Source organism: Zalophus californianus, chromosome 4 (assembly GCF_009762305.2).
Source record: "Zalophus californianus isolate mZalCal1 chromosome 4, mZalCal1.pri.v2, whole genome shotgun sequence".
Classification (NCBI taxonomy): Eukaryota; Metazoa; Chordata; class Mammalia; order Carnivora; family Otariidae; genus Zalophus; species Zalophus californianus.
Window position 1 is genome coordinate 77,573,827 of NC_045598.1, and position 22,478 is coordinate 77,596,304.

At 36.6% G+C, this 22,478-nt stretch overlaps 1 protein-coding gene across 2 annotated transcripts in view; it reads left to right on the forward strand.

The window, feature by feature from the left end:
- Nucleotides 1-22,478, forward strand: part of RPAP2 (RNA polymerase II associated protein 2) — a 75,387-nt gene that overhangs the window by 27,179 nt on the left and 25,730 nt on the right. Inside the window, exons 9-11 of one of the 2 annotated variants that reach the window (XR_003520422.1) lie at nucleotides 897-954; nucleotides 2,403-2,483; nucleotides 13,185-13,246. Coding sequence is in view for 1 of the 2 variants with exons in the window: in XM_027596958.1 (XP_027452759.1) it covers nucleotides 872-954; nucleotides 2,403-2,483; nucleotides 13,185-13,253 (233 nt within the window). In the remaining variant the exon portion in view is untranslated. Of the gene's footprint in view, nucleotides 1-871; nucleotides 955-2,402; nucleotides 2,484-13,184; nucleotides 13,254-22,478 lie in introns of those variants that run through there. The other variant, XM_027596958.1, reaches the window with a different exon arrangement.

The following is a 22,478-nucleotide window of genomic DNA, read 5'->3' on the forward strand; positions in this document are numbered from 1 at the left end:
TTATATGGCAAACATTGTATATTAAAAATTACAGATAACTTGAGACCCAAACTGATGTTATCTTCCTCTAAAACAGATTTATGTTTGCTTCAGGCAGATGATTTGTAGCAGTTCCAAATCGCTTAATTCAATCAGGGATTAAGATGATTTGAAGCTGGACTTCAGTCCCTGTAAGAGCCAGTCTGTTTCCTATTCATTCTTAGTCCTAGAATATGGTCCTTCTAAGTCAAGCTTGGAGGGAAGGGTTGCCAGTACCTCTTCCTTCTTGGCATTCCCCAAGCTTTAATGCTTATTAGAAAAACAATGCTCATGTTCTCAGTATCTGAATTGCTTCTTCTGGAATTAGTCACTGCCCTCTCTGGAATTACCTTCTCTAGAATCTCTTGGCCTTAATTCTTTACTGCCTTGTTAGTTCTCTGATGTTTTCAAACAAATGTGGGTATTTTCCCAGTGTTTTTTCAGTTCTCAGCAGGAAGGATGGTTAGAATTATTTTGTCTGCCATTTCTAGAAGTGGAATTCCCCATAATATATATATAGTATCTGCTAATTTTAAAGCTTTCATCTCCAACATTTGTATAGCATTTAGTAGCTTACAAAGTTCTTTTGTATACATTTTCTCATTTAATAAAGAAGGTATTAGTATCCCTTTATACAGATGAGAAAAATTTCTCAAAAGCAGGCATATGACTCAAGTTCACATCAGCCCAGTGACTGAACCAGTGCTCAAATTTAAATCTCCTAATAATTCTCAAGTCTAGTTTTTTTCTACCATACCCCAAGTGTGAACTTTTGTTTTACTCTTTATTGTTCTTATCAAAGAAGAATGTAAATTTATGATTTTGCTTTGTTTTGTTTAAAAATGTGATTCAGCCTGATCCCACCTTTCCACTGATAGATTCAAGTTCTCAGAACCAGATTAGAAAACGCATCGTACTTGAAAAGTTGAGTAAAGTGTAAGTATGTAATTGTCATTCCACTTTACAATATTTAAAATTAACTTGGTATTTGTGGGTTCATAATTTATATTAATTTTTATCCTTGAGTTTTGAACAGTTTGAAAAATAATGTGGAAAGTTTACATGGATGTCTTTACCTGAGAAATTGAGATTTTTAAGATATCCTGCCAAGGAAATATTGAAATTAAGTTTTGTGTGGAAGACACAGAAGTACATAATAAAGAGGAAGGTTGAGATTATGGGAGTAGAAGACTAAAGTCTGTCACTTCCACTTAATAATCAGTGAAGTCAGGGAAAAAAATATCAAAGCTAGACCATTTAAATACTGATTTGTGGTATATGTGTCACATCAGTTTCACGTGTGAATGAAACTTTATGAAGTTTTAACGGTCTGTTAACTCACTCTGCATACATATTTATAGAACCATTTCACACTCAGCAACTTAAGAGTTTTTGTTCAAGTCAACTTTGCACTTTAGTTTTAAACTTCCCATGGTGGAAATTATTTTTCTTGTAATTAGCCCAGTCATAAATGACATTTAAAAATTGTAATCTTGGTTTGTCTTTCAAAGGAAGTTTGAAAATCTTTTTCCCAGAGGTGTGAGGGCTGTCTTGAACTTTTCAATTTCTGTTTTCTTTCTTTAGCAGTAAAAATGTAAAGGTGTTTTCAGTCATTGTTTAAGGTCTGCATATGGATTAGGGGCACCTGGCTGGCTCTGTGGGTGGAGCATGCAACTCTTGATCTCACTCAGGGTTGTGAGTTCAAGCCCCATGTTGAGTGTAGAGATTACTTTAAAATTAAAAAGAAAAAAAGGCTGTGAATATGGAGTAGTCTTAATTTTGTAGTAGCAATGATAAGAAAAACATATCTTCTGGAAGCCTTAGTATTTTGAGCAGCCTACTCCTCTAAGTTTTACATTTTAAATAACTAATATTTATTGAGTTCCTCTTATGTTAGGTTCCTCACAGATAATAAATCTTTTATTAGTTTTGCCTTTTATATGGTCCTCATACTTAGACATTTGTTTCTGTTTGGTATTAGGTTAGAAAACAATAAAAGTCACCATGTGTCTGATTCATAGGACAAGATCTCAATCCTTGACTGTGGTTACACAGGTTTTGAAAGTTAGGTTGGATTATTGATACTTGTGTGTAATCAGTGGATAGGGATTTATCTGAAAATAGTTTCCTAGACTTTTTAGCTAATGAAAGTACCCAGTTTTAAATTTAAGACCCCATAGTTATGCTGTTGAAGGAATTCTGTTTTTTTCTGGGTTTTGGCTGCAACAGAAAATGCCAGAGTTCTCACCAGTCAGAAACTAGCTTAACTGCCTCTACCTAAGTGCCATTATTACCTATAGAAAATCCAGACTTAGGCAAGAATCAAAGAATATGTCTGTATAATTAAATTATGTTTTAAAGGAAATCTAATTTTTTATTTTCAGAGTGCCTGGACTTGTGGGGCCTCTTCAGATCACATTAGGAGATATTTATGCACAACTGAAAAATCTCATCCAAACTTTCAGGTTGGTGTTAATAATGAAATTTTCCTTTTCAGTTATTTTGACTTCCTGTGATTGCCTTGCAGAATCCATAGAAAGACTGTGTTACCTAATGATCTATCACAACCACTAACTCAGGAAATGAATGGATAAACCCTGGCATGCTGCCATGGCCAACTGTTCCATCCTAGGAAATCCTGAGGGGGCTGGACTAATCAAAAGCATAGCTCCTGGCTGGATTTGCCCACACTATTGTTGAACAAACTTGGATAAACTTGTCCCAAGAGAAGCCAATAACTCAAGAGACAGGAGTTTGGAAAAGAGAAAGAGAAAGATTTATTTTGGGTGCCAGCAGCCAGGAGAGGTGGCAGGCCGTAACAACCAGTCTCTCCACCCGCAAGATGGACACCTAGAGTTTTACAAGGAGAGGTTTAGGAGGGTCCGTGCAAGAGAGCAGGCAGGGAGCACATGATCATGGGTCAGGGTCAGTATGTGCTCAGCCCGTGATCGTGGGCAGGGAAGGACACATGTGGGATGTAGTCTTCTAGGCATTCCTTTGCTATCAGGGCATTTCTGGTCAGGCAGTTTGGATGTTCTGGGGTATTGCAAAACAGCTTCATCAATGCCTCAAAGTACAATAAGAAATAAGCACATGAGTTTTAATTAAAACAGGAGCTATGTTAAGCAGTCTTGTCTAGTTCTGATTTTAACTGTTGGGGCTTTCTAACAAAGACATGAAAAAAGTGACTTACCTTTAGTGTCTTAGATCTAAGAATTGTGTTCTATTTTCTCCTCCACTAAACAGTATCTTTTATTAAATGCAGCATCTTCTTTGCTCAGACGTTGATATAGTTAGTTTTGGATTGTTTATTGCCTAAAATTAAGGAAAATGATGTCTCGGACACAAAGGTGATTAGCCAGTAATATACTGAATCTTAGTGAATTAGTAGATACAGATCAAATGACCAGCACTGTGCTGCTATACACGATGGGCAATGCAAAAGAAGCATTATGCCTACCCTAAAGGAAGAACTCTCCTGTTAGAAAATAATTTGGGGGCGCCTGGGTGGCTCAGTCGTTAAGCGTCTGCCTTCGGCTCAGGTCGTGATCCCGGGGTCCTGGGATCGAGCCCCGCATCGGGCTCCCTGCTCCGCGGGAAGCCTGCTTCTCCCTCTCCCACTCCCCCTGCTTGTGTTCCCTCTCTCGCTGTATCTCTCTCTGTCAAATAAATAAATAAAATCTTTAAAAAAAAAAAAGAAAATAATTTGAACACAGTGAACAGTACACAACAATGGGTAATTTAATATTGAATTGTGTGGAACGGATTTGAAGTGATAAGAAGTATAAAGAAAGGAAGAAAAGAGAATATCAATTGTGAAACAGAGCAGTTGGGATTTTTCTAAAATTGTCAAGGTGAAAATATTCATCCGGGCTAAGACTGTGTTCTGTACCAAGAAGCATGAGGATAGGCCTCTAAATACTGTATCGGTAGAGGTGCACCAAATACACATTTTGGCCAAAAGCCAGTGACCAAATATTAAAATCATTACTTGCCTGTGGCTAAAACTAGATAGCATCAACATCGAACAAACTTCTAGATTAGAAGAATTATTTCATCCAATAAATAATCAGTATGATTTATTGTTATCTACTGTAGTAATAATATTTTAAAAGTTTAAAATTACAGTACAAAAATAATTTCTTGACATTGTTAGGTGTTAGATTTCTCTTGTAGTCACTGTACTATATATCAGTAATACCAAATGGTCATTCACTTTCAACTAACACATTTAAAAACATCACTAACCTTTTTGTATGCCATAAAGTGATTCAGGAAACTGTTTTTCAATAAGGTATGCACTAGAGGGATCTAGGATTCATAGTTTAGGCAAATCTCAAAAAACTTCATCCTCTGAAAAGGATCATTTGTACCACTTTATGTTTAAATATTTGGCCTTTTTAGATTCAACACTATAGGCGTTGTTTTAAGACATCCTTGTAGAGTCTTTTGTTGTGAAGTTTGACTAAACAGAATGTGTTAGGGGTGTCTCAGTTTACTCTTTAACCGTTTTGTCTTAACATTTTTATTATTTTGATTAGAGATTGTATTGAGATTATTGCGTATCTATTTACATAATTTAGATATTTTTTCAACTCATGATATTTTGAAGTGGTATGTTAAATTCATCATCACAAGATTCTAAGAATTCCCCAATAGGCCATTTTCTTGAAGATTTATAACTTAAATGGCAGTAAATAAGTAAAATTTAAACGTAGCTCTTAAAGCTCTTAAAGAACAAAAATTCAGGGGCGCCTAGGTGGCTCAGTCGTTAGGCATCTGCCTTTGGCTCAGGTCATGATCCCAGGGGCCTGGGATGGAGCCCCGCATCTGCCTCCCTGCTCAGCAGGAAGCCTGCTTCTCCCTCTCCCACTCCCCCTGCTTGTGTTCCTTCTCTCATTGTGTCTCTGTCAAATAAATAAAATCTTAAAAAAAAAAAGAACAAAAATTCAATCAAGTCAGTTTTTAAAGATCTAATTGACTTTACTTAGTGGTTAATGAATTAGCATTTCATCTGACAAATGGAAGGATGCTCAGAGGGGTTGTACAAAATAGAAGGCATTTGTAGGTAGAAATGGGGCAGGACAAGGAAGTTATTAGAAAAAAAAAAAGGATTGTTTCAGGCAAGGTCACCTTCCCTTAGAGGAAAAGGCAGGGGGTCTTCTCATGTAGATTACCTCCTTAGTGGTAATCAGGAAATCCCAGACTGATGGGTTTAAAACTCCAGATGAAACTACAGTTAGGTTAGGTGTAAAGTCTTGGTGGGTCTTAGCATAAGGGACTCCATTTTGGGGCCTTTTGTTCCTTTTTTAACAATAGTTATTTTCTAAATGTTGTAAATCCTAATATATAATAGAGTTCTGCAAAGATCGAATTATGATAAAATCTAATCTCTATTATTCTTCCCTAACATTATTTGAATTTATATAAACATTTTTTCCAAGATACAACATTCTCAAGAAAGTAATCTATTTAATGTATTTACCGTTTGTATTAACTGTTGATCTATTTTGCTAAATAATTAAAATTTTTTACTAATTGTTTTATACATAAAATTAATGGTTTTCACAGGCATCATTGATTACTGCAGCATTTTATTTTTCTGACTGACAAAAACACATAAGGACATTTTTACTTCATCTAGAATGTTTAGACTTTAAAGTGAATGTTCAGGTAATAACAGTATATCTGAATGACATGATTGTTCTAATTACTGAGGTGGTTACCCTTATTAGATAACATGGAAACAATGCAACTACAAGATCATTAATCACACACAAATATAAGAAACCTTGATGTTAATTATTTTTTAAATCTTTACTCTTTAGTACCTGCAGGTCAGAGTCTATAGCTTTAATAAAAATTGCTTAAATTGGCTTTGCTGCTGCCTTTTAGGAAAATGTCAGTTACTTAGAGTACAGAATTACCTCTGGTAAAATAACTCATGGGGTCTTCAGATTCTAGTAGGACAACTTCAGCAGGTATGTGACTATTTGTGGGCTAGGGCTTTCTACACGAAGTCTCTAAAAAAAATGCCATATTGATGACAGGGACTAGTGTTGAGAGATCTTTTCAGTAGATCCTGGCAATGGAAAAGAGTTGACATAAATAACCATATCCTTCCCTTTGAAATGATAATCAATAATAGGAACTTGTAAAACAGTGATTCTCAAACCAGTTGTGCATCAGAATTACCTGGGGAGCTTTTAACAACTACAGATGCTTGGCTCTACCCCTAGGGACTGAGTTTCATTTGGTTACAGTTGGGTCCAGACATCAGTATTCTTTAAAAGCCCCCCAGGTGATTCTAATGTGCAGCCAGAGTTGAGAGCCTATTAGAACTTACACATAAAGCAGCTTTTTCAGCTCTTTGAAGAATCTTTCCCCTGTGAATAGAGCTGTCCTTTCCACTGAATTGCATCACAATCATTTATCCAGAAATGTTACTTTGATTTACCTGCCATAGTGGTTCCATCAGAAGTTGCTTGGTAAAGATTTACTGTTATCAGTGTTGGGTCAAGATATTTTTCTAAATCTGATTTGAATTAAAATTATATTTTGACACAAGAAGATCTTGTGTTTTCCCCAGTGCCTGAAGCAGTGGTATAGAGCAGGTACTGAATACATTTTTTGCTGGATGAGTAAATGAATTCATGAAATCTTAAATTTGGGTTAACTTTGGGAGATTTGAGTATAGTAGAGTAGGAATTTCTTTAAAAAAAGAAAAAAGGAATTTATTTTTAATTGTTTTTGCCATTTTTTACATGCTTATCTTTTGACCTTTTTTGGTCATGTGCTAGATTCTGTTTGAGTTGCTCCAGACAAAGCAGTGAACAAAACAGACAAAAATCCCTTCTCTCACGGAACTAAATATTTAAGAACAATATATGTATTATCATTATCTGGTGATATGCCCTTTCCCCTTTCTCATTTCATTCTCTTCCTTTTTACCCCAGAAGCAGGGAAAGGGGTTGGTACTGAGGAGGGGAAGATGGTTGTGATTTTTTATCTGTGACAGACTGGTCAGGGAAGACCTCATGGAAAAGATGCCATTTATAGAAAGATCTAAAAGTTGGTGAGGGAACAAGCCATCTTGTTGTCTGTGAAAATATATTAGGTACAGCAGGCCTGGTATATTCATAAAATATTAAGGATGCTAGTGAGGCTGGAGAAGTGAGCAGAGGAAAAGGTACAAAGAGATATGGTCAGAGAAGTACAGGGCAGGGAGTGGGTGTGGTATAGATTATATAGGCCTTATAGCTATGGTCATTCTTTCACTTTTACTCCAAGTGTGATGTGAGATGAAGAGCAATTGGTTGATTTTGAACAGAGGAATGATATGATCTCACATACATTTTTAACAACATCACTGTTGATTTGAGAATTACAGTAGATAGGCAGAGGCAGGAAGACCATTTAGGATGCTGTCTTGGTAATCTAGGCAAGAAATGAAGTGGACCAAGGTGAAAGCAGTAGAAGTAATAAGTAATTAAGTTCTCTTTTGAAGATAGTTCCATCAGGATTTAATGACTGGTTAGACATGGGACATGAAGAGAGCCAAGGTTAACCACAAGATTTTTGGCCTAAGTAACTGGATTCTGGAAGGATTGCATAGCCATTTACTGAGTTGGACCTATCCGCAGGAGGACCTGGTTTTGGGGGAAGATGAGGAACTCAATTTTGGCTGTAGTAAGTTTTGAGATGCCTATGTCAAGGAGACCATTAGATATAGAAGTCTGGAATTCAAGGAAAGGGTTCAGGTTAGAGATCATAAATATGAGAGCTATCAGCACATAGTTATCTAATATTTAAAGCTATGAGCACCAAGGGAATGAGCATATAGAGAGGAAATGAAAGAACCAACGGTAGAGGCCATGGAGATACCCAAATCAGAAGGTTTGAGAAAGAGTGCCAGTGAGAGGGAGGGAAATCAAGCAGGTGGAAGGCAGGTAAAGAAAGTGTCCCAAGGAGAAAGGAAGTATTAGTTGTCTCAAATATTGCTAATCGATTAAGATGAGGACTGAGAAATGTCCATTGAATTTGGCAACATGGATGTATTTTGTACATTTAGTCCTCACAAGAACTCTACAAGGTAGGCAGTACTGTTGTTCCTGTTTTATTGAATTTTTAAAAAGTTTTACAGCTGTTGAATGTGTCCCAAGTATGGCCAAGTGACAGATCTGAGTATTGAACCCATATGTCTGTCACAATTTTTAACCACTATAGTGTACTTTATATCATCTGGACTTTTTAAAATTTTGTAAAACATTTTTAACTATGGGAAAAATTCAGATTAATGTAATAAAGATATGCATGTTCTCTACTCAGAATTAATAGATATTAATATTTTGTAATATTTGATCCAGATGTATTCTTTAAATTAAAATATTAAAGTTTAAGTCACTCATTTAGAAAAAAATTAATTGAATGCCTCCCTTGTTCTGGGTGTTTGGAATAAATAGGTGAAGAGAAAGGACTTAAGATGGCAGAGTAGTAGAGGACCCTATGCTTGCCTCATCCCTTGAACACAGCTAGATAAATATCAGATCATTCTGAACACCCAAGAAATCGATCTGAAATAAATAGGTGAAGAACATATAGATTCCTGCCACAAGCCAAAAAAACAAATAGATAATAAACAATAACTATATGTTAGAAGGTGATAGTAGATGGGTGCCTGGGTGGCACAGTCAGTTGAGTGTCAACTCTTGGTCTCAGCTCAGGTCTGATCTCAGTGTTGTGGGATGGAGCCCCACGTTGGGCTCTGCGCTCAGCCTGGAGTCTGCTTGTGTTTCTCTCTCCCTCTCTCCCTCCCCTCCCACACTCTTTCTGAAATAAATAAAATAAATCTTTAAAAAAAAGTGATAACTGGAATAGGAGAAGAAAGAAAAATGTATAGCTGGATAAGGGAGTCAGGAATCTGGGGCTGGGAAGTGGAAAGAAGTTTCACTTTTTTTTTTTTAATATTTATTTATTTGAGAGAGAGAAGAGTGCACGTGTGAGCAGAGGGAAAGAGAGAGAATCTCCAGCAGACTTCCCACTGAGCATAGAGCCTCACACAGGGCTCGATCTCACCACCCTAAGGTCATGACCTGAGCCAAAATCAAGAATTGGACGCTTAACCGACTGAGCCACCCAGGCGCCCCTAGAAGTTTCACTTTTTAATATGGTGGTCCAGATAGGCCTTATTGTGAAGGTAACAAGAAAACTTACCTGGGGAAGATAGTTTCAGGCAATGGAATAGCCAATGCAAAGGCCCTGACATGAATTCCCCTTTGTTCCCTTTCCCAATCCATTCTCCTTTCCTCGCCCCGAAGCAGATGATACTGTGAATTTGATATGTATCTTTCTAGTCTTTGTTTTTGTACTTCTCCTCATGTGTATCCATAAATAATACTGAGTATTGTCTGTTCTTGAGTTGTATAAATAATGTGATACCATACTTGCTGTCTTTCATTCAAGTTATGAGCAAAATATGTTAAGTCTAGTTCATTCATCATTTTTGACCTGTTTAGTATTCTGTAAAAATGCCACAACTTATGATTTTTTTCCTATTACAAGCACATTAATATCTTTATACATATTTCCTTAAACATAAGTGAGAGTTTGTTTAGGGTTTATATCTAGAAGTGAAATAATAGAGCTATTCATATGCATTTCAGCTTTATTAGATACTGCCAAATTGTTTGATTGCTTACATCAAGTGTGTTAAAAATACTATTTCTTCATATTCTCACCAGCCTTTAGTATTTTTTTTTTAAGATTTTATTTATTTATTTGAGAGAGAGAGAATGAGAGATAGAGAGCATGAGAGGGAAGAGGGTCAGAGGGAGAAGCAGACTCCCTGCTGAGCAGGGAGCCCGATGTGGGACTCGATCCCGGGACTCCAGGATCATGACCTGAGCCGAAGGCAGTCGCTTAACCAACTGAGCCACCCAGGCGCCCAACCACCAGCCTTTAGTATTATCCGTATTTTATTTTTGCCAGTGTGGTGGAGTGAATTATTGCTTTTATATTAGTTTTCTAGATTACTAGTGAAATTAAACTCTTGTTCAAATGTTTACTGACATTTCAACTTTCCTTCTCTGTAAATTGCCTGCTTATATCCTTTGTCTATTTGTTTATTGGCTGGGGTTTTTTTAAGACTATTTTTTTTAAGATTTTTTTTTAATTTATTTTTATTTATTTGACAGAGAGAGCACAAGCAGGGGGAGCGGCAGGCAGGCAGAGGGAGAGGGAGAAGCAGGCTCTCTGCTGAGCAAGGAGCCCGGTGGAGGGCTCGATCCCAGGACCCTAGGATCATGACCTGAGCCGAAGGCAGCCACTTAACGACCGAGCCACCCAGGCGCACCAAGACTATATTTTAAGAGCAGTTTTAAATTCATAGCAAAATTGAGAAAAAGGTGCAGAGAGTCCCTGTAATACTCCTTGCCTCCACATATGCATAGCCTCCCCCATTAGCAACCTCCCAACCGGAGTTACACATTTGCTGCAGTTGATGAACCTACATTGACAACATCATTGTCACCCTGAGTCCACAGTTTACATTAGAGTTCACTCTTGGTATTATATAATCTGTGGGTTTGGATGAGTGTATGACATGTACCTATCATTATAGTATCATATAGTATTTTCACTGCCCTAAAGCACCTCTGTGCTTCACCTATTTGTCTACTTCCCCACCACCACCCCTGTTCCACAACCCCTGGCAACCACTGATCTTTCTACTATCCATAGTTTTACCTTTTCCCATATGTCATATAGTTGGAATTATACAGTATGTACCCTTTTCAGACTGTCTTCTTTCACTTAAGTAATATGCATATAAAGTACCTCCATTGGGATGCCTGGGTGGCTCAATTGGTTAAACATCTGCCTTCAGCTCAAGTCATGATCCCAGGGTCCTGGGATCAAGTCCTGCATCGGGCTCCTAGCTGAGCAGGGAGCCTGCTTTTCCCTCTGCCTGCCGAACCTCCTGCTTGTGCACCCTCTCTCTCTCTCTCTGACAAATAAAAATCTTTAAAAAAATGAATAAATAGGGACGCCTGGGTGGCTCAGTCAGTTAAGTGGCCGCCGTCGGCTCAGGTCATGATCCCAGGATGCTGGGATCGAGTTCCACATCAGGCTCCTTGCTACACAGGGAGCCTGCTTCTCCCTCTGCCTCTGCCACTCCCCCTGCTTATGCTTATTCTCTGTCTCTCCCTCTCTCTCTGACAAATAAATAAATAAAATCTAATAAATAAATAAATAAGTATCTCCACATCTTTTTGCAGTTTGATAGCGCAAAGCTTTGGGCCTGAATAATGTTCCATTATCTGGATGTACTACAGCTTATTTTTCCATTCACCTACTGAAGGATGTTTTGGTTGCTTCCACGTTTTGGAAGTTGTAAATAGAGCTGCTATAAACATCTGTGCGCAGGTTTTTTTATAGTCATAAGTTGTTGACTCCTTTGGATAAATACCAAGGAACATGATTGCTGATCAGATGGTGGAATATGTCTAGTTTTGTAAAAAAGCACCAAACTCTTCCAAAGTTGCTGTACTATTTTGTATTCCCATCAGCAATGAATGAGAGTTCCTTTTGCTCCACATCCTTGCTACAGAGCCAAACATTTGACCATGTGATGATGATGTCAGTGTAGGTTTATCAGTTGTAGCAAATGTATGACTCTTGTGGATGGATTTTGATTCAGCATTTGATTTTGTCAATGTTCGGGATTTTGGCCATTGTGCTTGGTGTATAGTAGTATCTCATTTTCGTTTTAAATTGCAGTTCCGTTATGAGATGTGATATGGAACATCTTTTCATCTGCCTATTTGTCATTTGTTTATCTTTGATGAGATGTCTGTTAAGGTGTTTGGCCCAGTTTTTCATTGGGCTGTTTGTTTTCCTATTGTTAAATTTTAAGTGCTCTTTGTCTATTTTGGGTAGTGGTCCTTTATCAGATATCATTGGCTGTCTTTTTTTTCTTAGTGATTTATATCATTTTTTTTTTTTTTATTTAGAGCAGTTTTTCCAAATGGTTTCTGAGAAACTAAGTTGACTACAATGTATTTTGTTGTCATCAACTGCTAAGTGATAGAATTAATTTCTGGTATTTTTTTGTTTTTTTATTTAAATTCAGTTAATTAAAATATAATGTATTACTGGTTTAGAGGCAGAGGTCAGTGATCCATCAGTCTTACATAATACCCAGTGCTCATTATATCACATGCCCTTCTCAATGTCCATCACCCAGTTACCCCATCCCTCCCACTCCCTCCCCTCCAGCAGCCCTCAGTTTGTTTCCTGTGATTAAGAGTTTCTTAGGATTTGTCTCTCTCTTTGATTTTGTCTTTTTTATTTTTTCCTCCCTTCCCCTATGATCCTCTGTTTTGTTTCTTAAATTCCACATATGAGTGAGATCATATAATTGTCTTTCTCTGATGGACTTATTTCACTTAGCATAATGCCCTCTAGTTCCCTCCACGTCATTGCAAATGGCAAGATTTCATTTTTTGATGGCTGAGTAGTATTCCATTTTATATATATATACCACATCTTCTTTATCCATTCATCTGTCGATGGACATCTGGGCTCTTTCCATAGTTTGGCTATTGTGGATGTTGCTGCTATAAACATTGGGGTGCAGGTGCCCCTTCAGATCATAAAACTTTTTTTGTTAAAGACCTAGTCTTATAATTTATTGTCAACTTTTATTTCTGTAAATTATGGATTATGACATCCCTTCAGTGCCTGCTGCCAACCTACCACAAGGTAGGAAGGTGCAAAAGATGAATTAAAATCAGAAATTGCTTATTAGCTTGTTAGCTTTAATGAAAAATTTGGGGAAAAATACAGAAGATATGGTTACAGGGAACTGTGTGTGTATTTTAATAAACCATGCAATTTAGTTGCCCGTATTGTTCCTATATTCCCATCCTAACAGTAATATTGTTATAAATATACAGAAGTGGGGCTGGAACATGTTCTTTTGAGATGGTCATTATCAGGTACTGAAGATCAAGCCACAGTATTCTGCTGACTCCTGTCAAACAAAAAAAGAATAGAAAATAGTGCTCTTTGACACATGATGTCATAAAATCTGATTTTATGTAAAAATAGATGGTTTATGTATTTAAATGTAACAATCCTTTGGTAAACTTTATCTTCCTATCTTACAGATTAACAAATAGAAATATTATACACAAACCTGCAGAGTGGACCTTAATTGCTGTGGTGTTGCTGTCATTGTAAGTACTCCTTCAGATTTTAACTCTAAATACTAAATAGAATTTTGACTGAGGAAAAACCAAGTTATTCATTGATTTTATAAGCATCTTTGGAAAATGTACCTCTATTTTGTGCCTTACTTTCCTTTCCTATGTGATGAAATAACTTTCATGTAAAGTGATATGCCGGTATTTTGTTAAGCTTTAATTATTCTCTACCTTTTTTGCCATCTTTTTGTCTGAGGGCCTTTTTCTTCACAAATATTATTTGTTATCTTTTGAAAGAGGAGAACATCTCCATGTGGAATATATATGGAATAGTCCTTTAATTTCATTTTTAACAATGCATTTTTATTAACATTGAATAGGTCTCATTATTTTATAACTGTAGTTTTACCAACATATTTAATGCTATTTCATTTTTCTTCAACATACTATTCATAGCATTAGGAATGTTTTAATTTCCAAACTAATATACATCTTTAAAATCAAACAGATATAAAGGAACTATAAAGTAGATACTTACTACACAAGCATATATAAAACATTTAATACTCATTCACCTTTTAAGAAATCACTAGTGGTTTCCAAAGCTGTCTTTCAGTAGGGTTAAAACCATCTAGTAAGTGTTGTGTTTTTCAGCTTGAATTGCAAGTCTTCTTTTGAGGACCATTCATTACTGCATTAGTGTTGCTACTTGCTGCTTGTTAGGTCATTGAAGCCCATAGGACACTGAATACTTACTGGACACTCACAGGTCAAGAAGTGTTACGAGCCAACCTCATAGCATCTCCAGCCCTGCTTTCTCTTTCTTTGATATTTCTTCAGTCTGACATGTTACTCTGGCTTCACTGTCCCAAGGAAGGCTGTTCTGGGAGGCATTAGAGTAGGCTTCAGTGAGCCAGCATCTGTGTCACCCAGCCAGATACAACTCACATGATTCATTAAATCAGAACACAGAAAATAACTTTACTTGAATGCCCTGATATAAATTTTTTATCACCCATAAGAACAAATCTTTTGTCATTTCTACTATTCAGTGTTCCAGTTGAATTGGTTATTTGTGAAACAGATCTTATTAATTTTTTAGAAAGTTCTTTCCATTTTATGAAATTTGTAAATATTTTGGTCACTAGCAAAAAAAAATATATCAGTATCTCTGCTCACCCACCATATCCTATGCCTGCCAATAAACCCTCATAGATAACTGTTAAACTGTACTTCTGCAATTCATTATACTAAAGAGGAAGTAACTTTTTTGGTTGACAAGTCACAGGCCTGCGCCAAGCAGTAATCTCAGAATCTTGCTTTCTAAGCCAGTAACTGGAAGTATTATCTTAATGAGCAGCTGCTTACTGAGGACACATGTTAGGTCCTACTTTTTTTTGTATCAAACTCTGGACACATCTTCTCCAAAATGTATAGCAAGGAACAAAAAAAGTATAGAAAATGAAATAATAAAGACTGCCATTAAAATTTCAAATGATTATGCCACACAAAAATAAGCTTTTAGTGTTTGATTTTAATAAAGGCCCCCATGTGGCACAAAATATTGAAACCTTTGCTGATCCTTTTAGGCACTATTTGACTTCCCTAACTTTGGATATAGTTTAGGGAACCTCTTATTTCAAGGGTCAGTGACCCATAAAAATAGTAACTTAATTGAAGTTAAGAAACAAACTGCACACATCTTATTTGTATTACATGTTGCACATTACGTGGTCAGTCTTGAGGTAGCAGTAAACACTGACTAGTTCCTTTTGTCATTCACCTTGAATCCTTTTCTTTCATTATATATTAACCCCTAGCTAGATCTGTCCATCTTTCTCCTGGTCCTTGGTCCTTTTGATACCTGAACAACTAAAATACTGTAGAGTTAGGGCTCTTCTGGCTTCTTTTAAAATCATTGGTCATTGTAGACACCAAGTCAGCTGACACTTTCTTGGTTTTTGCTTTTGAAATATTTTCTCATAATTCTAACTTTTGCCATTAGCCCTCCTTGCAGGTTATTCCTGATCCTTTCCGTTCTGTATTTGCACCTTTATATATTCACTAGCTGAATCCCCTTATTCTTTGGTCATCAGCTTCTAAGACTTTGTCTCCTGTCCCAGTATTATTTTATTTATTTCCTCTTTTCTCAGAAAGTCCCCTTTAGCTTTTCATATTTCTTCCCCCAAAGACTCTCTGGCTCAACTCATAAGCCCCTTCTTTCTCAGCCTTGTCCTTTTAATATCCTTTTAGAGTAAATATTACTTTATGAGATGGGGATAAAATTAAAATACTTAGTGAAATACTAATCCCATTGACTTCTCTAAAGTATAATTTTACTTTATATTTGCACTCCTCTACTACATAGTAGTCCAGAAGAATGAAAGAGGGCTGATTCTTCAACTTTCACATCTGTACTCTTACTAGTAAATAGGTGTTTCTGTAGCAAATCATCTTTTCCTTGTAACTTCCCTTGCAGTTTCACAGATGTATTAACATTAGAAAAATTTAAACCACAATGTGTAATCTGTCCGTGTATACTGATGGGAATTTTATACCCATATAATCTCAGGAAGGAATTGATCAAATCAAATTATATACTTCATCTTTGCACACCCAATGAAATACACTTATATGTAAAAATACATCATGATCTATTCCCATTTCATTTAGATTTCTCCATATGCCTTGAATGGCCAATATGACTGCAATGTTTATGGATATTTATACTTTATACTCAGACCTTAAATAGTTGTCAAGAGCACGCAGAAAGACCTTTTAAATCAGAGCTTAAACAGTATACATTTATTTAACAGTGAAGGAATTAATTTCCCTTTAGTCCCTTCATGTTTATTTAATAAATGTTATAATTAGCAAAGATTCTGAAGTACTCCTTACATAGAACATCTGTAATACTAATAATTGACTCAGTATTATTTTGTTTTGTTTTAAAGATTCTATTTATTTATTTGAGAGAGAGAAAACAAGCAGAGGGAGGGGTAGAGGGAGAGGAAGAAGCAGACTCCCCACTGATCAGGGAACCCGACACAGGGCTCAGTCCCAGGACTCTGAGATTATGACCTGAGCTGAAGGCAGACGTTTAACCAACTGAGCCACCCAGGTGCCCCTTTTTTTGTTTTTTAATAACTCATTAGAAATGCAGTAAAGTAGCCTGGTAATTGGTGTTACTGCTTAAGCACTTGCTTATAGTAATTTTTTAGCTTAGTTGAACTTTATCAGACTTTACTCTTACATACTATATGTTGAAATAATACAGAGTTGAATCTGATTTTCCCACAAAGTAATGCTCTAATACTAGGCTCTTTCCATAGTCTTGATGCATGATTTTTTATAAAGGTGTGTATAAATATAGAGACAGTCAGCTATAAATATTTTAGTGCCTGTATACTCTATTGTGTAAGGCTAGTTAATGTATTTATATAATTTTGATGTGTTTATATACCAAATTAGCAAGCATAATAATTAAAGTACATTTTGTGATGCCTCCTCATAATGTATCATATTTGTTTTTATATTCCTCATAATTCTCATCCTACTCCTAATACAAGAAAAACAGACACTGTAGAATCAATTTTCATCATGGTCTCGGTACTCAGTAGTTTCTTTGAGAATATTTTGACTGGTATTCTGAGAAGATTTTATAGCCATAGGACACCCCCATCAGCTTGATCCCTTTTCTCCTTTTCCTCTTCCCTTTGTTCTTAGTCTTCCCAGTCTTCTTTGAGCTCTCATTATACATCAGCCTGTAACACAAGAGGGAACTATGTTGACTGAAAGCTGAGAAATCTAGAGAAAGGTCCAGACTAGCAGCCAAAGAGAAACCATATAGAGGGCTATGGAGAATTAGATTAACTGGCCTAATTTACTTTATGCACAGCCCACATGCCAGAAATGGAAATCCGTTTCCTCACTGACTTTTCATGTTTAAAATGTAACTTTTCCACCCAAGCTAACCTTTGTATATAGCCACTACTTTGCATTATGACAATCTCTGGTTAATTGTAGCATAGGAGTTGAGTGTCTTTTTAGTAGGTAGCCAGAGAGAGGGGTAAATGTTGTTCTGTGGGAATGATTTGATTATCTAATGAAGGAGATGAATACTTCGTATTACTTAGAGAAGGTAGAGAGTGACTTGTGGTAGTCTAACATGGATACATGCTATTCCTAGTTTTATGCCCTTGGTGTTCTCTAATGGAAAGCTTTCAAGATCATCTCCAGAAATGTCTGCTTTCATTTTATTTATCTGAACTGTCTGTTTCCAGTGAACTGTGGCCCACTTCCTAGGCAGAGACCATGCAATAGTTTATTCCCCCTAAAAGCTTTCAGTATTCCCATTGTTTAGGGAAGAGCATGTTAAGTCCTGAGAAATGGTATTTAAACAAGCTCAACTTGACCATGATCACTAAACAAAAGCCGTCACTGGATATGGGCAGCCACTTTAGGTAACCATCATACAGACACTCAAGAGAGTCACTTCCCTAGGGTACTAGGCATGACTAGAAAGATGTAACTAAGGCTTTTTGCCTCAGCAGGTTGTTTTTTTAGCCCACCCATCACTAATTTCCTTAGAGAAGTTTGTGAGCATACCATGAAAAATGAAGAGATGGTTCCTTAGAAATTTATTGGTTTTCAGAAGTATTCTAAGGCCTTCCTTCTAACATTCCAAATTTGGTTCTGAGTAGCTGAGACCATAATGGAAGATCATTGAAATAACTTTTTTATTTTTCCTTATAATTGTGGGATTTTTTACATTTAATTGAATTTTTATTGAGATACAAATTCATATAACATGAAATTCACCATTTTAAAGTGGACCATTCACTGGTTTTTAGTATATTCACTATATTATATAAGGGTCATAACTGTTTAATTCCAGAACATTGCCATCACTCCAAAAAGAAACCTCATATCTATTAGCTTAGTCCCAATTTCCTCTTCTTTCAACCCCCGGCAACCACTAATCTACTTTCTGTTTCTATGGATTTACCTATTTTGAACATTTCATACAGATGGCATGATATAATATGTGGCCTTTTGTGTCAGGCATCTTTCACTTAACATGTTTTCAAAGTTCATTAATGTTGTAGCACAAAGCAGTACTTCATTCCTTTTTATGTCTGAGTAATACTCCATTTTCTGGATATACCACATTTTATTTACCCATTAATCAGCTGATTGACATTTAGGTTGTTTCTAGTTTTTGGCTGTTGTGAACATTTGTGTACAAGATTTGGTATGAACATGTTTCAGTTTTCTTACATATATACCTGAAAGTAGAGTTACCATCAGATGGTAGCTTCTTTGTTTAATCTTTTGAGGCACTATTAGCCTGTTTTCCAAGGTGGTTTCACTGTTGTAAATTTCCACTGAGGGCTCCATAGATTAAACTGTAAAGGTCTTCTCTTCTTACCTCATACCCAGTAGTCATTTTAGAGGCTTATATTTGCAGTTTTTCCAAAACTTAAATATGCCTATTGTGAGTGATTTTATACCTTCATGGACTTGTAATATCAATTTGTTATGTTCTAGGAATTTCTCAATATGCAAAATGATTACTTATGACCCCCCGCCCTTTCAGAAAGACCACAGTGTTGAATTATAAGACCATATAAGTTGAATGTCTGAATCATAACAAGTGTTTGTGTTTTTTTTTTTTTATTTCTCAGTATCCATAAAATTCCTCTTTTTGTTTGTTTTATCCCGTGTGTAAATCTTGGATTTGTTTATCCTACGTTTACTATCACAGTACCATTGTCATAGTGAAGTTTAAGTATTTGTTTACTGAGGATTAAATAATAATTCGATTATTTCTAACCCCCCCATACTTATTGCTGAGAGTTTATATAAGAATATTTTTAGGGGCGCCTGGGTGGCTCAGTCCATTAAGCGGCTGCCTTCGGCTCAGGTCATGATCCCAGGATCCTGGGATCGAGCCCCGCATCGGGCTCCTGCTCAGCGGGAAGCCTGCTTCTCCCTCTCCCACTCCCCCTGCTTGTGTTCCCTATCTTGCTGTGTCTCTCTCTGTCAAATAAATAAAATCTTAAAAAAAAGAAAATGTATTTTTAAATTGAAGTAACTTTGGAAATCCAGATATTTTCTAAAGAAAAAAATACTTGTTTAAATTTTTAACCAAGGCCAGTGATTTTTTCCCCCTCAGAATTCCCCATATTTTTGACAATTTTATAATGTTAGTGTTTTTAACCACAAGTAGTTGAGAGTCCCCAACTTAAGGCCACAATACATATTAAAGTCACCAAGGATCCTCAACACAAAGGTGTTCCTCATCTCCAGCAACAGTGGCAGCATTGGTGACTCGCAGGTAGCAAGCAGCACTGGGCCCTTGACAGTCACAGCCTTGACTTGAGGAGTCAGTCTCTGTATCTGCCAATGACATTTTCACATCCTGACTGAGCTCACTGAGACAGGCCTGGGGAGGCTAGGAAGCTAGAGACTCAAGGGCATTGTTATCCCCAGCCTCAGGGTTCTGCACGGTAAGATTGAGATAATGGTGCATATGGACACCACTGGTTGGTTCCATTTCAACGTAGAGCATTGAAAAAAAAAGTTGGAGCCGCTATTCTGAGAGAATTGTTACATAGCAACAATTATGAAGAAAGGCTTTTCCAACTCTCATCTACAAAGCTGCTCTTATAGATCTGTCATAAGCAGGATTTAGATATAAAGTTTAAAGTCACTACAGCCCAGCCCTTTAAACAAACCTATGTGTAATATATCACTACAAAGTGAGTTACAAAGAACTTGTTTGCTTTGAATTAGAAATATCAATGGAAAGCATCCCGGCTTCCTTATTAATAGGTAATCCTAAAGCACTAAATACAAACATTATCAGGGCATAAACCATCTGTTATAAGAAAAACATTTTATTTTATTTGGCTAGCATAGTCTTTTGTAATCAAAGTTTTTATCTCCCTTTCCTAGATAATAGTTATGAAGTAGAAAGCCCATAATGACATACTTCTTCATGGTACCTTCTTCTTTTCTACTTTATTTTTCTTAGACGTCCTTAATAGTAATAGCCTCATATGCCTCTTGATTTGGGGACTTTAGCTTTGTGTCCAGGATAAAAGTAAATGCAATTTAAATGGATGTAAATAATTTTTATTAATCATTACAATACTTTTATTAAATGTAATTCCCTTACCTCTAGCTATGCAGAGGCCTCTTAAAACCCTAAATTCTGTCTCATTCTGGATTATATCCTGTTTTTTTTTTTCCCTTTGCACTGGCAGTGTAGCCTTGAACAGGTTTCTTAACCTCATTTTGCATTATTTTTCTTGTTGGCAAAAGGAGGGGTTAGACTGTATCCAGGTTAAGTCAACTTAGTAGTGTGAATTCAACTATGAGATGTTATAAGTAAGAAGTTATTCAAATGCAGTATGTAAAAGGCTAATGAAAGAGACAATGAGGATGAGTATATTTAGCATAGAAAACAATTTAGTTTTGCTGATAAAGAACCATGGTGACTCTGCCCGAGTATTAGTACTTAATGATCTTAGTCGTTAAGCTTGGCAAAGAAATGCACTGAATGATACGGCTAATCTAGTCACTCTTTCTGTGGAAAGATTACAAAGTACTCATAGAAGTCAAGGTGAGAAACACCCCTCAAGATTCCTTTGTTGTCTTTCTACTACAGACTGACATTATATTAGCTGACATTATATTGCACTCCATATCAAAGCTGAGGAACCTGCAAAAGGAAGCTATGGAGTGATTTAGTACTTCAGCGTTATACTTAGAGTGGTGGAGAGCAAAATAAAATGTGTATGTTGATTGTTTTTAATGTAAAAATACGGGGGGGGTTGTGGGGAGGGTAATTTTTATTTTTTAGATTTTATTTATTTACTTACTTGATGAGAGAGAGAGCACAAGGGCAAGCAGGGGGAGCAGCAGAGGGAGAGGGAGAAGCAGACTCTCCAGTGAGCAAAGAGTCCTATGTGGGTTCAATCCCAGGACCCCGGGATCATGACCTGAGCTGAAGGTAGACGCTTAACTGACTAAGCCACCCAGGCACCCTGTAAAAATATGTTAAAACTATTTTGCTTACAGAATCCTCACTACAATCTGTGGACCTCTTTTCCCTCTTCTACATTATTTTTTACATTTTATTCTAGGAATAAGTCTTGTCAGTGAATAGGGATGTCTAGAAAGCTGCTCATGTGAATTTTAGATTCTTTGTTCAGATCACATTTAAGGAAATTTTTAAAGTGGTTCTAGAATAACATTTTCCTTTTTTACTTCCTACTTTTTTTTTTCATTCACTGAGGAAAAGATCTCAAATGTTCATTTATAAATCTTCTTTAAACTAGATATGGTAGAACGCCTGGGTGGCTCAGTTGGTAAAGCGTCTGCCGTAGGCTCAGGTCATGATCCCAGGGTCCTGGGATCAAGCCCCGCATCGGGCTCCCTGCTCAGTGGGGAGCCTGCTTCTCCCTCTGCCTGCCGCTCCCCCTGCTTGTGTTCCCTCTCTCTGAGAAATAAATAAACAAACAAACAAACAAACTAGATATGGTAAGACAACCTGAGTTTCTTCTCTGAGATAGTATCATCTTGTTGTTAGCTAAAGGATTTAAGTACCTGACTTGTAGCTCTGATTTTTCTTCTAAAGAGTTGGTTTAGTCTTTTTTTGTGTGTCTCTAAACGATGCCATGAAAATCAACGTAAGTAGAACCCATATATGCCAGAAAAGGAAATGAGACCCACACTTTGTTGTAGCATCATAACTATAAATCAGTGTAGAAGCTGGCATCTACACAATAATTAAAAAGGCTCCAAATACTTAGAAATTTGAATTTAAAAATAGACAACCAAGGTGTATTGAGCAGGTGCTCTATACGTAAGACTGTATTTTAGGCACTGTGGGGGATACAAAGATGAAACAAAGCCTCTGAACTCAAAAGACTTTACAGCCTGCTGGATGTTGAGGAAAGGGGGAGATGAATGTGTGCACAGGTAACTACAGTAAAAAGTTAAATATATCAAATGGCAAAAAAAGCACAGACTATTGGGAATTTCAAAGAAGCAAAATATCTCGACCAGAAAGATTTAAAAAAAAAAAAAAAGAGGGTTTTACAGAAGTGGGGTTTGTGATTGACCCAAAGGATAGAAAGGGTTTAAAGAAATAGAAATGAAAGGATGAGGGCATTCTGAGGCGCCTGGGTGGCTCAGTCGCCTAAGAGTCTCCCTTCAGCTCAGGTCATGATCCTGGGTCCTGGGATT